At 41.2% G+C, this 22,531-nt stretch overlaps 2 protein-coding genes across 2 annotated transcripts in view; one reads left to right on the top strand and one right to left on the bottom strand.

Moving 5' to 3' along the window:
• Positions 1-143: 143 nt before the first annotated feature.
• PHAX (phosphorylated adaptor for RNA export) lies at positions 144-10,516 on the bottom strand. The gene is made up of 5 exons (XM_040241743.1): positions 10,360-10,516; positions 8,087-8,700; positions 6,122-6,242; positions 4,725-4,808; positions 144-1,390 (listed from the first exon to the last, which is right to left on the bottom strand). The coding sequence occupies exons 1-5, from the start codon at positions 10,453-10,455 to the stop codon at positions 1,121-1,123; spliced, it is 1,185 nt and encodes a 394-aa protein (XP_040097677.1). The 5' UTR covers positions 10,456-10,516; the 3' UTR covers positions 144-1,120.
• A 4,751-nt stretch (positions 10,517-15,267) lies between these two features.
• ALDH7A1 (aldehyde dehydrogenase 7 family member A1) overlaps positions 15,268-22,531 on the top strand; it is a 40,579-nt gene continuing 33,315 nt past the window's right edge. The window contains exons 1-3 of the mRNA XM_040241742.1: positions 15,268-15,646; positions 17,235-17,288; positions 17,966-18,031. Coding sequence (XP_040097676.1) covers positions 15,455-15,646; positions 17,235-17,288; positions 17,966-18,031 — 312 coding nt within the window. The 5' untranslated portion in view covers positions 15,268-15,454. The remainder of the gene's footprint in view (positions 15,647-17,234; positions 17,289-17,965; positions 18,032-22,531) is intronic.

The raw sequence follows: 22,531 nt of genomic DNA, 5'->3' as shown, positions 1-22,531 counted from the left end.
TTCAAATAAATAAAAGGTTAAAAAAAAACTTTAGGGACAATATTTAAATACTTACCTATTTAAAATGCTTCTTTCCTTGGTTATGGCAATTTTATGAAAGAAAATTTGAGATTAAACAATAAAATCACTCGAATCTCATTGACTTCCAGAATTCCAATTTTATTTCTGCATTCTTTATGAATAAAATGTAACCAATAACCATTTTCCTCTTCCTTCCCTGCTTAGATCCAACTTCAATGATCATGTGTTTCAAAAATTACTGAAAGACTTCAAGTACATTATTGCAAAGAATAGATAATAACTGCTTCCTACATATTTTTTGCTTACTCTGTAAACTGTGGTCAACTCTTGGGACACCTTAAGTAAACTACCTTTATTTTCTTAAATAAAAATGAATAATTTTAAACATCATGCAGAAGAAACATTTTTAATACCTAACTTCCTTAACATAAGGTAAAACTGTCTTAGGCAGGCCACCACTGGGAATTTCTTAAATGTCATTGTAATTATGCACATATGGATTATATTCAGTATTTAAACATATGACCAAAGTAACTAATAAGTCAAAAACAAAGTTAAAGTTATGAACTGATACTTCTTTGAAAAGCTTCTGATGTTTATTTACTTCGGAACAAACACATAAGTGGGAAGAGCCACTAGTATAAACCTATTTTTAGTTTCTATCATTAAAAGCCTAAGAGTTCTTAAAACACAGAAAAACTAAATTTGAATGCATTTGTAATAGCTTAACAATTTATGTCTTAATAGGATCTTCTAATGGAATGTTTTGAAACCAATCATAGTTCATTGCAAAGATAAATCAGAAAAACTTTTGAACAGCATGTTATAATGACCTGGACAAAATTGATTATCAACTAGTAATAATTAGCACATGCAATAGATTAAGAAATTAAATCTTCCACTATATACTTTTAAATATTTTGTCAGACATGAGAAAGTTTTAAATGTTCTTATCACATTCATCTCCCACATATTCAATTTTATTTAAACAAGGTAACAGTTCTCTCCAGATTTTTGTTTATCAGTGCAAAGTAAAATAATCTCAGTAGAAATGGTTTATTACAATGTTATCTTAGAAAGGTGTATTCCTCAAAATGCACTAAAACATGTCCAAATCGTGAGAATGATCAACCTCAATGGCTTCCTCTGCATCCAACTTTGTTTCTCCATGTCCTTCCTGTGATTCATCAAGAGAGGCCAGGGCCTCATTAGTGTCACTTGCAAAAGTCTCTCGTGATGTATCATCATCTTCTTGAAAGTTTAGGTTTTTAATGGCTTGTTTCATCTTTTTCCCCATCACTTGCATTCTTCTCTTTCTAGCAGCTTTTTTATTTTCATATTCCTTTTGATTTTCAAGGTAGAAAATGTCCTACAATAAAGGAACAACTTTAATAAACAAGAACTACTATTTATTAAAACTACCATATCCTTAAACCCTATTATGTTGCCTTCACAACAGTGTGAAAATTCACAATTGTTTCAAGTGTCTACTTACCTTTAAGTGGAGCATAGTAGCAGTATTTTCATTTTATATGAAAACACATCCAGACATCTTGATAAAAACAATTCTAACTAGTACAACGCTTGGCGATACTAAATTAAATTATGAAGTCCCCCCTTTCCCTCCAAATACAGCAAACCTTATTAAAGAGGAAATGTCATTCCCATGGGTTATATACTTAAATAAAACAAACCAGGGAATGGCCTAGAGAAATGTCTTTTTATCATATTGTTAACGTGTTACAACAAATGCAGAAAATAGATAATCTGAGAGAAATTTTTCTTCTCCCATCCACAAGTTAAGAACCTAGTGCATACTACTTTAAGAGGGCGATCGTTATAGCTGGACTTGAAAAAGTTGAAAACAAGCCCACTCAGTTCAGTTCTGGCTTCCGAATTCTACAGACTGTGATTGTTAATAAGAGTGACTAAAGAGTGACAAGAAGAGTGACAAAGAAAAATTATAACACCATTGTTTGAATGAAATATGAAATTACCTGCAATAAAATTATATCTACCTTCTGATTTTTCTTTCTAGTAACAAAGGTAGTCAATCCATATACAACAGAAAATTTGGAAAAAACAGAAAAAAAAATCTTAAAAGCCAAAACATTTCTAACCCCTCACAACAGACCAAAGCACTGATAACATTTTGGTGTTTTAACTACCAATCTATTATCCCATGACTCTTTTTCTTTCAAAATCTGTACTCTGCCTTTCAGCTATTATTTTCTAATTTTCTCAGAATTGCTTCACAAAAATAGAGGCTACACAATAGTTGTTTTAAGAATGTCCTTATAAGTAAACATTCCCCTATTATTGGATACTATTAAAAATGTTTCCACTGTTTATTATAATGCCATGTTTCTGACAGTTTACGATAAAAATCTACACACATTAAATTCCCTTCTCCACAACAAGTTAGAAGAACTGAATTTCAAAGACCAGTGATTCAGTGGAAACCACATGGGTCTGAAGGCAGGGTCCTGTGTGACCTCAGACCTGTCCTTTTCTTGCTTTCATCTGCAGAGCAGGGTGACACCCAATGACAGGCTGTCAAGAGTAAGTCCTGTAAATATTGGCCTTAGTGCCAGGCTCACGGTAAATAAAAGTTCTTTTCTTCTCTCCTGCTTCTGGAAACTGTTTGTCCAGATTTAGTTACCAAGAAAAAGCTTTTTTAGATATCATTTTATTTAACTCTTTTATAGTAATATTAAACAGGCAGGGCACATATTACAGTCCTCACTTTATAGATGAAAAAATCAAGGCTGGGGGAGACAGTAAGCAATCTTCTCACAGTCTACAATCGCTAAATGGCAAAATTAAGATTAAAACCTAGACTTTGAATCTTAGAGAATCCTTTTCATCACATCATACTGTATCTTTCAAAAGAGTGACATTTTGCCATCAAACAAAACCTGAGAAGAATGTTCCTTCTAAGTACACATTTCTGGCCAGGGGTAATATTAGGGGAGGTGGGAGAACATTAAGGTATTAATATAAGCTCTGTTCTACCACTCAGAAATTGTGTTCCCAAGGAAATCCACTTCGTTACAAATTCACGTTATCAAAATAACTGTCCAATGAGGGAAAAGAGCACTTAAGGAATACAGATTCCAAATGTGCAACAACGGGAACATTTCTTAGAGGAATTTCAATAACATATTTTTAAAAAAATGACCAAAAGTGAATATGAGGGGAAAAAAAACTGAGCAGATGCAAAATATGCTCACATGGAGCATCAGCTCAAGAGAAAAGGCTTTTAATTTTGTGTCACCATCAGCCTTATATTAAAACAGTTAAAGCACATTCCTACGACCTTTATCACCCACTGGTATAATAAAGAGAATACAAAATTTCTCAAATACTGCAGCTGTGTTGCACGAGTACCACCTCTTTCCTATGTAAGAAGCCAGTTTTTTATTTTGATCAGATGTGCTAAACGCCAAGTCATGTTCCTTAATTAACAAATTAAAAGATACCAAATTCTGAGCTATGAAAAACCCACACTGTTTACGTTTTTCCAAATGACATTCTAGTAATACAAAAATGATTAAGAATACTAAAGTGCCCAGCTTCCTGTTCATCAGAAATACAGGAGACAGAGAAACAAAAACAAATGCACCAGCAGACAATCACCAGAATGTGGTACCCTCTGTAATAGCAATCTTGGACCCATCAAAAGGTCTGCATCCTAGAGGAAAATGTAGGATTAAAAAGATCAAAAGAGATATAACAAAAAGGATGTGGAGATCTATTAGATAGGATCCTGGTTTGGGGAGGAAAAAAGCTAGAAAATACATTCTTGGGACAATTCATTAAACCAGAATAAATTCTACATAGATAATGGGATGACGCTATGAAATCATCATTTTTATTTCTCTTAGGTGTGGTTATGGAGGATATTGTCTTTACTATTGCGAGATTCTAGTTAAAATAATTAGGGCTGAATGTCGTGATGTTTGCTTCTTATTTCTCAATGGTACACAAGAAAAAAGTCAAAATATTAACTACTCCTAAAACTAGGTAAAGGATACATTGGTATACATGCTGTTATTTTTTCATCTATTCTGCACATTTGAAATTTTTCATTAATAAAAAGTTATAGAGGGAATTCCCTGGTGATCCAGTGGTTAGGACTCCATGCTTCCAGGGCAGAGGGCCTAGGTTTGATCCCTGGTCAAGGAACTAAGATCTTGAAAGCCAAGTTATGTGTGTGTTAGTTGCTCAGTCATGTCTGACTCCTTGTGACTGCATGGACTATAGCCCGCCAGGCTCCTCTGTCCATGGGATTCTCCAGGCAAGAAGAATCACTGCCATTCCCTTCTCCAGGGGATCTTCCCAACCTGGGGATCGAACCCAAGTTTCCCACATTGCAGGGCAGATTCTTTCCTGTCTAAGCCACCTGGGAAGCCTTAAGATTCCGAAAGCCAAGTTATAGGAGAGTAGAAAAAAATAATTACATGCTAAGACACCAGGAAAAATTTCCATAAAAGGAAATCATGACTTTGTCTCTGAAAGAGGAGAAAAAGAGGAGGCAGAGCTTTATAAGAGGTTCAAGTTTTATTTGAAAAGAGCAACTAAAAAAAATCAGTCGACATAAGGCAGAGCAGGTAATAGAGATCAATAGAAGATGAAGCTAGAGGCTGAGTGGCAGTCAAATTATGATTGATCTTAAAAGTCAAGGACATTATCATTTTTACCTTAATTTGTTCCTCACTGATACTAGGTGTGTTTTTCAGGAGATTCAGGAAAACTCCACCTGGTGTTCTTCTTCGACTACCATTCTACAAAAAGGAACAGAAAAATTATCCTGTGTAGACTCTTACCATGAATGGTCAGAGCAACTTTCAGAGATGTTCCTAAGGCGCAATTATTAAGATTTACTATGCCATTCCGTTAAACTGCAGTGTCCTTCTCACCTCTCCAGACTTCCCATTTGCTCTATTTCTTTTCTCATAGCAGGTATCACTTTGTAGCATACTTGGAAGATACTACATTTATTCTTTAGACCGCTTCCTTCCCATTCCCTATTGTAACATAAGCTTCCTGAGTCTAAACAGTGCCCTAAACACAGACAGGGGGCTCCACTACACTCAGGATCATCATAGTTTGTTGTTAACTTCTATAATCTATGTTCACAGGCTGTTTCGGCACCCAGTGCTATCACTTCTAATTGGTTACTTTTCTCTCCATTTCCACAGCATAATATTGATGGAGTCTCTTGTGATGTTATTACTCAAATTCATGAGGAACAAATAAGAAGGAAACCATTCGACCTTCATCCTCACTCTGTGGTGAAAGCTCAATTGAATGAGATCTGCAAGACCACTCATTCTGCAGCATAAATTGCTACTGCTTGTGATCTGGCCCCAGCAAGAGAACTGCTCTATCAGTCATTCTGGGACAATAAAGTGCTTTTTAACCATTATTTTTATTTCCCCTTCCTCAACCCCAGAAGCCTCTTTAGACATTTTGTTTCCTATTCACCCTACCACCCATGAAATTTTAATCCTCATACTTTATCTGTGCTTTATACATAAGATTTTTTTTTGCCCCCCAAAAACCAGTTTCCAAGAATGTATGAATTAAATGAACCAAAAATAACACTTTTCTTCACCACTACTAACTGAGTTTTGGGCACTATGATCAGCATTATATATGCATTATCTTATTTAATCCTTACATTAGAAGATTAATCCCATTTTATAGCTGAGACTGAGGTCTCCAAAGTCAAATAATTTAGCCAAATGTCACATCTAGTATGTTGCACATCCAAAATTCAAAACAAGAAACCCCAAACTCCAAAACCCATACTCACTAATTTGAGCTTCCAGGTCCTTTGCCCTGTATTTTTTCTTAGTTCAGCCCCTACCCTTAATGAAGCCTGTTAGAGATTTGTTGTGGACTACACACTAACAAGCTACAATTTAGATATATTTTTAATAAGAAAAGTACTAATTGTAAAAAGTGACCATACTGAATGTTTAAATTCAATTTTCATTATTAATGAAGGTTTTTAAAAGTCTGAAACACACTGGTTATAATCCATAAATAAGAGAACCAACAATCAGAGACAAGGGCATTTTATTAGCCTTACCATTATAAAAAGACCACCGTTTTGTTCAACTTCAGCAGTTTCCATCAGAAGTTCAATTGCCTTTTTGTTCCCAATTATTCTCACTACTCGGGCTATCAAATCTTTCTTTGGTTCCTGCAACCTGATAAGGAACAAATGAAGTAATATCAACCTCTTTATTTGTTGCATAAAGTTGAGGAAATCTACCTTTGTCTCCAATTTAGTTCTCAGATAGAATTAACATCCCATTCTAGTAACATTTGCTTTCCGAAATCTTCAATATTTAACCTTGGAATCACTGACATGGAAACATTCTTATCTTGGGTGGCCCAAGCAGACAGTAATGTCAAGATTCCGTCTCAAGTTACATACTGGCCTCTTCACTTTGCCTTATGGGGTTACAGCACATTTCAAAAGAAATATGCACACACAGCATGACGAATGCAAGTCCAAAAGCAAACATTTATCACGATTTCTAAAATTTAGCTCTCCTAACTCGAGATGTCTAGGAGCTTTAAAATGGATTGGACTTTTCCCTCATGGGCTCCCTGTCTCAGAACAGAAGATATGGCTAATATTTACCAAAGGCTTATTATGAGATAAGCACAATCCTAAGAACTATAGATGCACTATATTTCAGTTAATTCTCTCAACAATCTTACAAAGCAGATATAATTATTTTTACCACTGACAGGTAAAAATACAGGAAGCCTAAGTAAGTAGCACACCTAACATGAGAGACCATCCTCGGCAGAGATGGAGGAGGATTAATATTAACAGAAGTCTTACCAGTTCCCTACCAAGCTCTGGCTTCTTTTGTTTTTTCTCTATTGTGGAAAGAGCACTAGTCTAGGAATAGAGGGACTAGACTTCAGTTCCAGGTCTGACACATCAGTGACTTTGAGCAAACCACACAACTACTAGGCCTCAATCTCCTATTTGTAAAGGGAAGGTATTGGTTTACAAAATCTCTAGGTTTCTTTCCAGCACTCAAATTCCAAACCACCTCAGTACTTAAAAAATCCAGTACTACTGTTGACAGGCTTGCCTGGAAAGTAAATACTTGTTTTCCTACTAGTTATATTACCTTTGAACCAAACGTGTTTTCAAACTTGTGAAACTGTTCACTAGTGACTTAGAGCTAATAAAATGTAAACAAAATTTCAACTTTAAAAATTTCATGTTAAAAACACATGAAATGTAAATTCACATCAAACAACTCTACTCCTATCCAAAATAAATGAAAATATGTGTCCAAAGATATGTACATGGAAGTTCATAACAGAATTATTCATAATTGCCAAAAAGTGTAATAGCCAATACAAATGTGTGTGTATAAATATATACGCTGTTGATGACTGCTGCGACATGGACGAATTTCAAAAACACTGCACTACGTGAAAATAGCCAGGCACAAAAGACTACATATTGTGATTCTATTAACATGGAATTTCCAAAAAATGCAAATTGACAGCAATAGAATGATTATAGTTACCTGGGAATGGGAATAGGAACTAACTTTAAATGGGCATATGGCATGAGGGATCTTATTGGGTGATGGAAATGTTTTAAAAGTGCTTTACGTTGGACAACCGATAAATTTACCAAAAAAAAGTCAACGCTTAAAGAGGACAAATTTTATTACATGTATAATAAGCCTCAATAAAGTTGTAAAAACAAAAAAACACTCCAAGAAACCCACATGATTTAAAAGGGTCTTTTTATCTGAGGAGTTCTATAGCCCTCAATAGAAAGAGCTGCTCAAAAGTTCACAAAAATCTACAAAATTATTCTATCAGGTCTGCCCAAATTTAAGAACAGCCAACCATATTCATATTCATATAACCACATAAGCCCAGTTCTTGCCTTGGATTTTAAAATCTCAGAAAGGAACAGCACCATCAATGTATTTGGGATCGATGGTATATCTTATAAATGGAAGACAATTGGTCAAGTGTTCACTTGTAGAAATATTTAAATGCTCACCTGAAAGAAATTTCATCAGCCACTCTCTCCTGAGAATCGTCCTCTGTGATCTCGTACCGGCCTTTATAGTTCATTTCTAGTCTATCTCCTACTCTCTCTTTGACAGGTCGTTTCCTTTTGGGATGACCTTGCCCATTTTCCTCCTCCTTTGGTCCCATTTTTTTGCCACCATGCATATATTCTTCTAGCTCTTTGTCTAATTCTTTTGTATGTTCTTGAGATTCTCTTTTAAGTTTCTTAGCAAGTAAATAATTGTAGGTCTCAGACTGTCGGCTTCTGTCAATAGTGCCCTCCATTCCCAAGATGCCAAGTTCAGTGGCCACTGCATCTTGGTTCTGTTCTTGCAGCACAGCACTCCATATGTTGTTCACCTTCTTCCTTCCTGCTATAGGTGGCTTCTGGCTGCTCTGGTCAAACTGAAAAGGCTCTGGTTTGGGAGGGGTGTTAAAACATTTCTGTCGCTTGCGTTTCCAGACAGAGCTATCATCATCTGAATCTGAAAAGCTCTCTTCACTTGAATCCACACTTTTAACAGTCCGATAATGGGATGCCGGGGCACACACTGTTGCAGTACTCTGGAAGGGCCGTAGTGCACAGTCCCCACCTAGCGCTTTCTGCAAGTGAAGGAAAATCACAATCAACTCCACAAAAGACATTACCCCCACACACCCAGTGCTATTAAAAAAAATTATTTAGGGATTCAGCGGAACCATTTTAAAGCAGCAGTGATCTTTGAAGATCTCTGAAACCAATTCGGTGCCTGAATTTCTAAAGGTTTACATGGAACTTCCTTTTTTTTTGGCCACTTGCAGGATCCCTGAGAGTGTTAGCCTGCGTCACTCTGGGATCCTGCAAACTGCCCCACTCCCCCCCCGCCCAAAAAAAAGAGAGAGAGAGAAAAATCCATGTAAGGGACTGAATTGGTTTCAGAGATCTTCCGAAGATTACTCCCTAACCAGGAATTGAATCTGGGCCCCCAAGGTGAATGTGGCCAATACTAACCACTAGACCACCAAGGAACTTCCTGGAATTTCCATTTTTAAAGCCACAAATTCTTATTTCTATATAGCTAATGCAGCACTTAGTGCTAAAACAGCTTTCCAAAAAATTATCAAAGCTCTTAATTCTCACCTTCAGAAGATTTTCAATCTTTTCAGTTGTCAGAATGTTTGAAAATCACATGTTGAACAATTGTTACAGGCAGTTAGAACTTGTTTTCCTCTTTTCCAAAGGTGCCTGTCATGCATGTGGATATATCAACTGCCTTTAATAAGGTTTTGGGACTATGTTCCTTTTAGACTAGAGAGTAAAATCCTATGTGTAAGCATCACTGACAAATTACTTGTAAAACCGCAGCGTCCATGGCATTAAGTTTACTAAGTCAAGGGTCAATCTGGGGAAAACTGAAAAAGATTGAAAAACAAAGTATCTTGGTACCGATGTCCCAAGATGCTTCTATGCAAAAGGAATCACCTTTGCTTTTTCAACTAAACAAAGTATTTGTTGAGCTCCTAATCCGTGCTAGAAATAGGGGAGGGGTCTTTTAAAGCTAGCAGTCTTCGTATCTGGAAACAATAACGGCACTAACACTTGTCAGCCATCATTTAGGCTCCACCGAATCCTTACCGCCACCCTACCACTGTGGTACTATTATTCCCACTCTAAAGGTGGGGCACAGGCTGAATACCTTGTCACCGAACACATAGTGGCGGCTCTGGAATTCCAACGCGGGCAGCCTGGCACTAAAGCCTTCTCAAAACAGCTTGCTACGTAGTAGGGCGGCCAAGACAAACGCCTATTTAGAAACCTGGGAAGCTAACATAAAACCCAGTGGCACATTAGGGCACGACGAAGCTAGGTTCCATGGGAATATGGAAGAACAGGCCCCTGAGCAAGAGATGAACTTCATTTCCGATCCTCACTCCCTTTCTCCTCGGGGTGCAAATGAGCGCCACAGGCTGGTGGTGGGCCGACGGCCCCACGTTCTACATGTTCGGGAGAATTTGCCCTTCGGGGAGAACCCAGCGACGCCCAGTGGGGAATTCCGTAGGTTTAGAAAACAAGGAGAGGAGCACGGGAGGCGGGGAAGACGACCGCACGCCCGCCTCTGGGAAGCCGCTCGCCTCGCGCACCCCGCCTCGCAGCTAAATGCCAGGCCAGGTCCGTAGGGCCTGCTGTCTCCCCGCCGCCTGCCGGGCTCCGCGCGCCCGACAGGAGGACGCCTGGGCCCCGCGCTCCCGGCCCCGAGCCACCCGCCTGCCCTCCGCACTCACCGGCACCGGCAGCGGCCTGTCGCTGGGTGCCACCGTCATGTCGGAATCCGAGTCGGAAAGCGGCCCATCGTCCATGTCGCCGGCCTCCTGCGCCATCTTCCCCCGGCGCGGCGCGGCGGGCCGGGAGGGCACTTCCGGCGGGGCGGCGGGCGGTGGGTGCTCGGGCGCCCCCGCGAGGGGGCCGCTCTCGCCCCGGCCGCCTGAGTCGAGACTCGCGGATGTTGCATCATCTTTGCAAACGGCTCACTTGTGCTGCCTCAGCACCCTGGCGCCTTTGCTTCTGATCTGCTGTCTTCAAACCTAAAGATGTGCACGCATGGCAGCCGTGAGGGATTCCTCCCTCGGTCTCACAGTCCTCGCCTGGATGCTCCAGTCTTGCTCCTCTGTGATCCACTGCAAGTAGCCTCCTGGGGAGCCTTCCAGACGGAACGTGAGGTCGCCGCCCGGCTCAGACCTCAGCACAGCGACAGAGCTGGAGGTGTGTGCTTCAGGCTGGAGTCCCTCTCCTGCTCTCCAGCCACGCTGGCGCCTCTCACATTGTTTCTCAGGCACCCTTGGTCCTTAACCGGCCCAAGGGCGCTGCAGTTACTGTTCCCTCGGCCTGCAGACCCTCCAATACCCCACACCCCATTCTTCCAGAGGTTATGCTCTCACATGATTCAGAATTGATTAAATGTGCCCTTCCCACAAAGGTCTTCTTCAAGCACTCTCACTAAAACAGGGTCCTTTCTTTACAGTCATTCTCGCACCCTTTTTATTCCTTCATGGCTTCAATAGTCATATGCCTATTTGTTTAATTTTTTTGTCTGAATTCCCCACCAAAATGTCTATTTTATTCACCTTTTTCTACCTGTGCCCAGTCCAGTGATTTCTTGTATGTAAACATGGTGAAGAAATATTAATTGAATTTTTTTCGGCAAAAGTGAAGTGAAGTGAAGTCGCTCACTCGTGTCCGACTCTTTGCGACCCCATGGATTGTAGCCTACCAGAAGGCAATGGCACCCCACTCCAGTACTCTTGCCTGGAAAATCCCAGGGACGGGGGAGCCTGGTGGGCTGCAGTCCATGGGGTCGCTAAGAGTCGGGCACGACTTCACTTTCACTTTCACTTTCATGCATTGGAGAAGGAAATGGCAACCCACTCCAGTGTTCTTGCCTGGAGAATCCCAGGGACGGGGGAGCCTGGTGGGCTGCCGTCTATGGGGTCGCACAGAGTCGGACATGACTGAAGCGACTTAGCAGCAGCAGGATCCTCCATCCATAGGATTTTCCAGGCAAGAATACTGGAGTGGGTTGCCATTTCGGCATAAAGGGGATCTTATTGTTTGTACCTTTTTACTATTCTGTAATCTCCTTTCAAAAAGAAACAATATAGCTGTTTATCCAGGACGCTTTTCTATACCAAAATATAAAGATCTAGCTCCTTTTTAATGACTTCCCAGTTTTTCCACTGCATGGAGGGAGGTAGCATCATTTATTTAGTTTCTGATGGTGTACATTTAAAGTGTAGCCAGTTTTGCAATGAACATGTCTTTTTACAAACTTGTTTTATTATTTCCTTAGTGTAGACTGTATGGGAAAAAATGAATTTATATTTTTGAAATATGAATTTAGTACCTATAAAGGAACTTAGAAGTCACTTGGCCCATTTTATTTTGGTAACTGAAGGGAGATTATATAGCTAAGCTATTGCAGACCTCTGTCCTGACTCCAGGTCTCCTAATAGACAGGTCTATTGGGTTGTCTAAGGTCTCCTCTTAGACAACTGATATTGTACTTCGTTTGCATAGAATAACAGTCCCCCTGAATGGGTTCTTGTGTGTAATGTGAGGTAGGAGTACATTTTCATGCTGTTATTAACATTATACTGTGTGGTATGGGATGCAGCTAAATATCATATAATGCATAGAACAGCCCCTCACACTAAAGATTTTCTCCAATATTTTCCACTAGATGTTTTAGAGTTTTAGTTCTATGGTTCATATTAACTTAATTCTTATATATAGCATGAAGTAGAAGTCGTTTCTTTTTTTTTTTTTGCACCTGAATATCCAAATAATATAGCATCTTTGTTGAAAAAACTGTTCTTTCTCTTTTGATTTTTTTGACACCTTCATTGAAAATTGACTATACATGTGAAAGTCTATTTTTGAGTACCCTATTTCTGATCCATTTATCTTTATGTCTGTCTTTATACCAGTGTGACATTTTCTTGATTATTGTAGCTTTATAACAATTGTAAAATTGTTAAAATAATTGTTAAAATCAGGTAATGTAAATTTGTTCTTTTTTTTTTCTTTCTTAAAACTGTTTTGACTATTCTAGCTCATTTGCCTTTCCATTTAAACTTTAAAATATGCTTGCCAATTCTGGTATTTTGATTGGGATTGCATTGAATCTATAGGTTAATTTGGATATTTGAGAGACTGTAGTAGCCTGATACCATTGAATGCTGGAATCAAATATTATTAATCAATAACTCTTCTTCTGACACTGGGCTGATTAAACCACTAGATAAGTAGAATGTATCCTGGGAGAGAACACAGTATTTAGAGCACATGAATGGTTGGTCCTTTCTGAGAATAATTTTCCCCATTAAATAATAAGCCAGCATGTTAGTTACAACATCATATTTTGATATTTTGGTGAGCTTGATTAATCTGAGTATGCCCAGAGCAATAGTACGTGTCACTCACTCATGCTCTGAAAAATCAGATGCTGAAATTATATTCTGGATGGTTGTGATTTCTCCAATTTACCACTGCCTTGGGGCAAGCATGCATATTCATATCACTCTGCCTTCTGGCCAACTATCTTTGAAGAATAAAGACAGCTATTATTCACAGAGGACTTCCCAAGCACAGGTCATTTGTACTTACGCTGTGACTCCAGAGTCTTTGCTTGAACCACTCTCTGAGGCCTTTGATAAGTCATTTGAAAAGTAGAATTTGCCATCTACTAACTCCTCCACTTTTAATACAAAATTAGTTCAAGGTATCTTGACATTTGAATTTCTGTAGGGCTTTGCAGTTTTTATATATGCTTTCGTGTACAATCCATTTAATTCTTTTTCAAGTGTGAAATGTGCCTTCACAGGATTCATTTAATTCTATATTTTCCCACTTTGCCCCATCAAAATTCACTGTTGGTGATTTTTCCTGACCTCCTATTGACAGGCTAAATAAGTTTTGAAAAAAGAAGGTGGAAGAGAGATGTAATCCCTGTTTTCCATATAGGCAGTTGCTAGTGTCCGTCGTCCCAAAACTTGTTTAGAGGGAGACCACCATGAACCTCTCTTTTCAACTTAGTGAAGAGATGGAAGTTAACATTCCTTGAGAGCGTCATGTGTTGCTTCTAAAATAGAGTGCATCTGTAAATGTCTTCTGATTTTTTGAATCAAATGGAGGGGAAGAGAATGGAAGGATGTGATGTTGGGTTACATGTACAAAGAATCTTACTGGCAGCCAGAAAGGAAGGAGAATTAAATTCTCTATTAAAATGTCTGAGAATTGAAATGAAGGAAATTAGTGCATCAGTCCTAGGAGTGGATGGACAGAAGTAGCTGGGTTGTTGATACAGATTACCAATGCTGAACAGGGTATCCTTGCTTATTACTGCTGAGGTGTGTTTATAGGTTCATTTTTTTCCCAATGATATAAATAAATGTGAGCCTGGTAGGATGCTGGGAATTGTGGAGTCATGCAAGGGTGAGTCAGAGGCGGTCCTTGCCTTAATGGGGGAAAAGTATAACATTTTCAAGTGGAAACACCATTCAGATATCGCCAGCACTTACCACAGTTTCTGATAGATGCTTGATACATGCCTATTTCAACATGATTTGTTGAAATCACATATGTTCTAAGGGCCAAACAGATAAAGCTTGAATGCAGAGATGGAAGGAAAGGTTTTACAGGTAGAGGGAACAGTAGGGCAAAGGCACCATGAGAGGAAAACATAGGCTTTGTAAAGAAAAGTGTGACTTTCAACTGTCTGCTTGCCATGTGGAAGGCCACAAGGCAAGTGTGGAGAAGTAATATTTTGGGAAAGTAGGTTTGGAATCTGGAGAAGGCAATGGCACTCCACTCCAGTACTCTTGCCTGGAAAATCTCATGGACGGAGGAGCATGGTAGGCTGCAGTCCATGGGGTTGCAAAGAGTTGGACACGACTGAGTGACTTCTTTCACTTTTCACTTTTATGCATTGGAGAGGGAAATGGCAACCCACTCCAGTGTTCTTGCCTGGAGAATCCCAGGGATGGCGGAGCCTGGTGGGCTGCCATCTCTGGGGTCGCACAGGGTCGGACACGACTGAAGCGACTTAGCAGCTTTGGAATCACCTTATTTATGCAAGGATTTGAGAGTGTGTGTATATTTTAAACTCCTGCCCAAATCATGCTGATTGAGATGTTGCCATTTCTCTTAAATAGGATAGGCCTAGTTATTGTGGAATTAGGGGTGGCAGATGGGATGGTGGGGATGGCAAGAATATTGCAGGAAGAGAGAAGAAATGGAGAAAAAAGGAAATTGATCAAAACTGTCTTTGTTCTTCAACAGCAAGAATATACCCACACAGAATATTTGGAGGGAACTACCACAATTTACCATTTTTCATTAATTAGAAACCTGTAATTTGTAAAGTAACAAAGGGGCGGAAACAATCCTCTCCTTTCCACCAGAACTGGTTAAAAATACCGACTCTCAGACCCCAGTCCAGACCTACAGAATCACAATGTGCATTTAACACGATAGCTAGGTGGGATCACATGCACATTACAGCCTGAGAGGCCTTCTCTCACTGTATTTTAGAGCCAATCTTTTGCTGGAAAAAGTTCCTAGCTGGTGCCGCTGTTCCCGCCGTCTTTCACTAGATGGCAGTAGCCTGCTCACCTCCTCCGGGTTTCACCCTCATCGTTTTCTAGGCCCGGGTTGACCTACAGGCCACAGCTCCGGGCTCCCGCGCAAGATCCAGCTAGGCAGGGCGACGGCGGGGGGCGCGCTCGAGGGCGGGGCCGGGCCTACCCAATAGGCTGCTCCGGGTGGGCGGGGCCCCGCTTCAGTTCCTCGGGCCGCAGGCGCTCTTCGCATCCCTGACTCAGTATGTGGCGCGTTCCCGGTCTGCTCTGCGTGGGCGTTGCAAGGAAGAGCAAGTTCTCCGCACCTTGGACCAGGCCTGCCGCCTTCATGTCCACTCTGCTCATCAATCAGCCTCAGTATGCTTGGCTGAAGGAGCTGGGGCTCCGCGAGGAAAACGACGGCGTGTATAATGGAAGCTGGGGAGGCCGGGGAGAGGTATGCACGACTTGGGCAAATCTCTGCGGCCTCTCTGGGAGGCCGGACAGGCACTGCCCAGCCCTAATCCCCGCGGACGCTGTCGGCTTATACTGGGTGGGAAGTTTTGAAGTCCATAGTAAACATTTTCTCAAGTAGAACCATTAAAAGTACCACTAGATATTAGGTCCTGCGTGTTACCGATAATCGAGTTCATTTTGGAGCAGAAAGGGGTTGAACTTCCCAAGCGTACTTAAAGCCGCACGGCAGAGTTCTGCACTCTGTAGTGCGAAATGCCGCGCACTTGGTGGAAATCATCTGAGTTTTCCACTTGACTGTGGCTCCTCACATGTGACGTGCGCCACAGGTAATGTTCCACAGTATTATGTTATCTTTTGAAATCCTCTGGAATGCAAACTCGAAGTTGCTGAAATCCTGTTTTTCAGTCATTGGGCTCAGAACTGCCTTGAGGGCCAGATTTTCAGCATTTCTCTATTTCCAGACCCTAACAGTAGCTTGACTCTCAGTTAATGTTCAATAAAATGTTTTATAGACTAGGATGGAAAGTTAAGGTTGTTATTACTTGGATTTTTTTTGAGGGCTGCATACGAAACCAAACTTATAAGAAAACGTTATATAACATCCCAACAGTTTGTTGACTGAACCTGCTTTGTTGGAGGAAAGGCATCTTTTAGTTATCTGTGGCTGTAGGAAGTGCAGGTGGTTTTAATTGTTCCCAATCCCCCATTGGTGGTTTTATCCTATTTTTTCTGTGGTATCCAATTATTAGGTTCATGGATAAATACCCTTTCCTGAAAGCCTTTTTAAAGCTATACCTGGGTGTTGGTTCCCCCTCCCCCCCCCCCAATTTATTCCTCCAGCTCATATGGACACACACCTTTCCCATGGTTGTCTAGCCTTGGCCTTTTCACCTCTGACCAGAGGGTGGGCAGAGTTATGGAGAGAGCTAATAAGCTAAACGTAACTGCGAGTGTGTTTGCTCAGTCGTGTCCGACTCTTGCGGCCCTAGGGACTGTAGCTCGCCAGGGTCCACTGTCCGTGAGATTCTCCACGTAAGAATACCGAAGCCGATTGCCATTCCCTTCTCCAGGGCATGTTCCTGACCCAGGTCTCCTTCATTGCAGGCAGATTCTTTACCATTTGAGCTATAGGGAAGTCCCTAAAACTTGTAACTTTGCTCTGTTAATGGAAGAAGAGGCAAAATAACATGTTACTTTTAGGCTTTTGTTTAGATGCCTAACATTTAGATGGCGAGGTAGGGTTTTGGCGAAAAAGTTGTTCTGAGTGTTCAGGTCAAAAGTGAAAACTCTAGTCTCTTGTTTGCAACAAGTTAAGGGAGAAGGAAATGGCAACCCCCTTCAGTATTCTCACCTGGAAGAATCCCATGGACAGAGCATCCTGGCGGGTTACAGTCCGTGGGGTCGCAAGAGTCGGACACGACTTAGTGACTAAACCACCACCACCACCACTGTAAAGGTTCTGAGTTTGTTGTATCTTAGCTCCCTCCCCCGCCCACCTTCCTTTTTTACCTTCCTCCGTTTGGTCTGCTCCCCATTTTCTATTTATGTAGATCATTTTTTTGTTTTAGGTTATCACCACCTACTGTCCTGCTAACAATGAGCCCATTGCCAGAGTCAGACAGGTACGTGCTTTTTTTTTTTTTTTTCCTTTACGTGCAAAATGCCCTTAGGGAGTTTGTGCCAGTGATCACTGAGTAATACAAATTTACAAAGTCGAAGAATGTTTCCTTTTAAGTTTTAAGAATGTCTAGGGGAGGGACTTTCCTGCAGCTTCAGTGGTTAAGATATTGGGCTTCAGTTGCTGGGAACACGTGTTGATCCTGATCTGGGAACTTAGATCCTGCATGCTACGCTGCCCAGCTGGAAAAAAAAATTTCTCGGGGAGACCCTGTACTCTGTGAGAGTATATGTGCCCTGGAAAAGGAGACCCCTAGAGAGGACTACCCAAGAGGGGTTCCACTGAGGTCTGTGTTTCTGGATCACCAGGGAACTTGGGTTAAGATGAATGTTCTGACCTCTTGAATCTAGGTTGTAGCCTGACATTCTGAATTTCTAATATACTTCAGGTATTGCTCACAGATGAGGCTCCTGGACCTTGCTTTGAAAGGCAAGGTTTTAAAAAGTACAGATTCTAACTTAGCAAATTCGAGCAAGTTTTGGGAAGTGTAAGCCGTGATAATCATTTTAAAACACAAATCTTAGGGTCACTGGGGATTTTACAATTCTTTTCCAAAAGTCTATGTTCTTACGAGATCATCACTGCCCTTTTCCCTTTGTCTCCCTCCAAATATTTATTTAGGCCAGCATGGCTGACTATGAAGAAACTGTAGAGAAAGCAAGAGAAGCATGGAGTACCTGGGCAGATGTAAGTACAGAGTCCGGGACACAAAGACCTACAGTAATGACAGACAAGGAGGCAGCCAGCGCCCCCTTGCTGATACTGGAGCTTCTTGGGGGCTGTGACTATCTCTAAGCTGTAGTCCTAAACTAGTACTCTTTTCCGTATTTTGCCTTCAATAGCAGGGTAATTTTAAACGGAAAAGAACTCGGTACCATTGTAGCGTAACCAATCTATGAACAGTTTCATCTCCAACTGATCTATGAACACCCAAGTCTCCAAAAATTAAGCAAAGAGAAAGGAATATCTATGCTAAAAATAAACCATATGCTCCTCCCCCACCTCCAGGTTTTTTTAGGGGCAGGGAGGGGATGTTAGTAGGTCGGCATTCTTGGTTCTGAGGGAGTGGTGTCAGCAGCAGCTCTCACAGGGCCTAGGCTTCAGTTCCTTGGCAGTCTGATGAAGCTTTTAGGCTAATTCTGCCTCCCCTGTCTCTGTTTCAGCTAGTTCTGTGAGCAGGTGTAGGAACTGACTGGAGCTGGGCTGGGCCACCCTGAGCTGTCAATAGATGAGGGCCAGGCTCTGGAGGAGGGGAGAGTAAAGAACTGGCTTAGTCTGGATCTTCCGGTTTACCCTGAACATCCCTTTTGGTCTTCTGCCTGAGATACTTGGCCTGAAGCTATAGGAATATCCTGAAATGTTAACCCAGCTCTGCCCCAGGTAGTTACTTTGCCTTAGTGTGCTTTGTCTTTTGTAGAAAAGGGGAGGCCAGGTGTGCTTACCTCTTGGGTTATCATAAGGGTTAAATGAGTCAATCATTTAACATGCTTACACGCAGGGGTAAACCTTAGTACCTGTTTGATTTTTAGAATCATGTGCTGCTGAGTTTGGAACTGCTGAGCCTCAGTGGGTTTTTTTTTGTTTTTTCCTCCTGAATCAGTGGTTGCTCTGGGGACTTGGGGAAGGGCAGACTCTCCAGGAGAGCCCTGAATTGGATGCAGGGTTACTGTTAGCCAAGAGGCTGCCTCTGTGCAAAGCAGGAAGAACGTTTCCTTTAACTAATTTTGGCTATAAGTTAGGCTCAGGGTTTATTGTATACAATCAAAAACTGAACTGAAAAAATCCTTGAACAGAGAAAATACTGCTTCCAAAAGTAGTGTGCTAAGGGAAGTTCACCTTAGCAATGTAGAGAATAGTGACCGATGCCATGCCAACTTATTTTAAATCAGCTCATTCCCCATCTGCGGGGCTCACATCTGCAGGTATGGAGTGCTGACTGTTCTCCATCACTCTGTATAAGGTGCTTGAGCATCCATAGGTTTTGGAATCCATGGGGGTCCTGAATCAATCTCTCATGGATAATGAGGGACAGCTATATTGTTTTTGTTTTTTCAATTAATAGACTATATTTTAGAACAGTTTTAGAGATACCAAGGGAAAATTTCATGCAAAGATGGGCTCGATAAAGGACAGAAATGGTATGAACCTAACAGAAGCAGAAGATATTAAGAAGAGGTGGCAAGAATACACAGAAGAACTATGCAAAAAAGATCTTCACGATGTGTGATAATCACGATGGTGTGATCACTCATCTAGAGCCAGACATCCTGGAATGTGAAGTCAAGTGGGCCTTAGAAAGCATCACTATGAACAAAGCTAGTGGAGATAATGGAATTCCAGTTGAGCTATTTCAAATCCTGAAAGATGATGCTGTGAAAGTGCTGCACTCGATATGCCAGCACATTTGGAAAACTCAGCAGTGGCCACAGGACTGGAAAAGGTCAGTTTTCATTCCAATCCCAAAGAAAGGTAATGCCCAAGAATGCCCAAACTACTGCACAATTGCACTCATCTCACATGCTAGTAAAGTAATGCTCAAAATTCTCCAAGCCAGGCTTCAGCAATACGTGAACAGTGAACTTCCAGATGTTCAAGCTGGATTTAGAAAAGGCAGAGGAACCAGAGATCAAATTGCCAACATCCACTGGATCATGGAAAAAGCAAGAGACTTCCAGAAAAACATCTATTTCTGCTTTCTTGACTACGCCAAACCTTTGACTGTGTGGATCACAATAAACTATGGAAAATTCTTCAAGAGATGGGAATACCAGACCACCTGACCTGCCTCTTGAGAAACCTATATGCAGGTCAGGAAGCAACAGTTAGAACTGGACATGAAACAACAGACTGGTTCCAAATAGGAAAAGGAGTACGTCAAGGCTGTATATTGTCTCCCTGCTTATTTAACTTATATGCAGAGTACATCATGAGAAACGCTGGGCTGGAAGAAGCATAAGGTGGAATCAAGATTGCTGGGAGAAATATCAATAACCTCAGATATGCAGATGACACGACCCTTATGGCAGAAAGTGAAGAGGAACTAAAAAAGCCTCTTGATGAAAGTGAAAAGTGGAAAGTGAAAAAGTTGGCCTAAAGCTCAACATTCAGAAAACGAAGATCATGGCATCTAGTCCCATCACTTCATGGGAAATAGATGGGGAAACAGTGGAAACTGTCAGACTTTATTGTTTGGGGCTCCAAAATCACTGCAGATGGTGACTGCAGCCATGAAATTAAAAGATGCTTACTCCTTGGAAGAAAAGTTATGACCAACCTAGATAGCATTTTGAAAAGCAGAGGTATTACTTTGCCAACAAATGTCCATCTAGTCAAGGCTATGGTTTTTCCAGTGGTCATGTATGGATGTGAGAGTTGGACTGTGAAGAAAGCTGAGCACCGAAGAACTGATGCTTTTGAACTGTGGTGTTGGAGAAGACTCTTGAGAGTCCCTTGGACTGCAAGGAGATCAGCCCTGGGATTTCTTTGGAAGGAATGATGCTAAAGCTGAAAGTCCAGTACTTTGGCCACTTCATGAGAAGAGCTGACTCATTGGAAAAGACTGATGCTGGATGGGATTGGGGGCAGGAGGAGAAGGGGACGACAGAGGATGAGATGGCTGGATAGCATCACGGACTCGATAGACGTGAGTCTGAGTGAACTCCGGGAGTTGGTGATGGACAGGGAGGCCTGGTGTGCTGCCATTCATGGAGTCGCAAAGAGTCGGACACGACTGAGCAACTCAACTGAACTAGAACAGTTTTAGGGTGAAACTGTAGGGGAGGAAAATTTTTTATTCTTCCCTTCTATGTTCTTTAACTGATCTAATAATTAGCCAATATACAATAGATTAGCAGGAGAAAAACAAATTTTAATTTTTTATGAGGGGGAGGCATAAAGATATGAGACCCAAAGGCAGCAGGCAGTTGAAGCTTAAACACCATCCTGAGCTAAGTAAAGGGATAGGAGCCCGGGGCTTCAAAAAGGAGGAGGACAGTTGCTAGGAATGTGAGCAGAGCAAGCGTTCGGTAAGCAGGTATTTTCCCTCTCATGCAGATAAGTCAGATATAAAAAAGTTTTCACTGGTGATAACTCCTGGTACAGATCCCTTTCTAATTTCTTTTGGGCTGTTAAGGGGAGTTAGAAATCTTTTCCTGAGTCTTCTGGGCCTTAATTATCTGTAGCTCAAAGTAAAGCCAAAGAACTTGTCGGATTGGCCGATTCTGGGGTGGCTTATTCTGAACTCCTAAGTTTCCTATATTAACACCCTGCCTTAGTGTGGTACCTCTTATAATTGGTGAGACAATACAGGCATATCAGTAGTAACTGAAGTCCATAAGTTGCATTAAGATTCACTCTTTGCATGTGCTGTTTTGAATGCTAGTGGAACTTTTGATTAGAAACTTCCATTGTATGTGTGTATGTACCCACAATAAATACAGTCTTGTTTGAAAAAAGATTTGTGTGAATTCAGGGTCTTTCCTTTCCCTGAACTGACTTTTAGGTCAATCTTGGCTTTGCCCAAGGGGGTGGCAGTTGGCACTGTGATGTCTTTAATATTGTGCTGTGCTTTGCTGTTGGTGCTGTTTTCGAATTCAGGTTCTGATTTGAAGCCTGCTCTTCCACAGTCATGCCAACCTCTGCACCTAGTGTTCTTTATCTTTCTGCTCTTCATTTTTATTCATCTCCGTAGAGTGGGGCTGCTAAGTGGGAACGAGTGGCTTTTCTGGGTGATGGTAGAATCAGTTGGGAATCCCACTTGTTGGAATTTGAGTTAAGCAATTGAGTCCATAGTTTAGGGAGGAAGCAGAGCATTTCTTCACTGTGCCTCCAGGACACCTCAAACATGAAGAGAACAAAGCTTGGTCCCCTCCTGGTGTACACATTTTTCCTCTTGGCTCCTCACTTGCATGGGGCTACTTCTGCTTGGTCCTGACCCTTCTGGGTGCCTTGCCTGTGAGGACAAAGGGCAGTTTCATTTAGTTTCTTTGTATTCGACCTGGAATTTTTCAAAGGGAACTTTCTTTCTTTTTTTTTTTTTTTTTAAGGAAAAAGGAGACAGAGTATAAAAATATGAAAAGGCAGTTTATAAAAATGTTTCTCTTAACTACAACTAACCACCAAGAACCTGGTTGGGAATTCTTGCTCTGCTGCTCTCTCTTTTTTTTTTCTCCCCAAGCTCCGCTCCCC

Source organism: Oryx dammah, unplaced genomic scaffold, assembly GCF_014754425.2.
Source record: "Oryx dammah isolate SB20612 unplaced genomic scaffold, SCBI_Odam_1.1 HiC_scaffold_5, whole genome shotgun sequence".
Taxonomy (NCBI): domain Eukaryota; kingdom Metazoa; phylum Chordata; class Mammalia; order Artiodactyla; family Bovidae; genus Oryx; species Oryx dammah.
The sequence above is the reverse complement of the archived record's forward strand: the minus strand, read 5'-3'. Positions and strand labels throughout refer to the sequence as shown.

Bases quoted from the DNA above. Each gene is read 5' to 3' on its own strand.
- PHAX (XM_040241743.1), bottom strand. From the start codon at position 10,455: ATGGCGCAGGAGGCCGGCGACATGGACGATGGGCCGCTTTCCGACTCG. The intron at 6,243-8,086 runs GTGAGCATTTAA...GTTCCTTATCAG, and splicing joins GCTGATGAAATTTCTTTCAG to GTTGCAGGAACCAAAGAAAG. The intron at 4,809-6,121 runs GTAAGGCTAATA...TCCTTTTTGTAG, and splicing joins ACGGTGGTCTTTTTATAATG to AATGGTAGTCGAAGAAGAAC.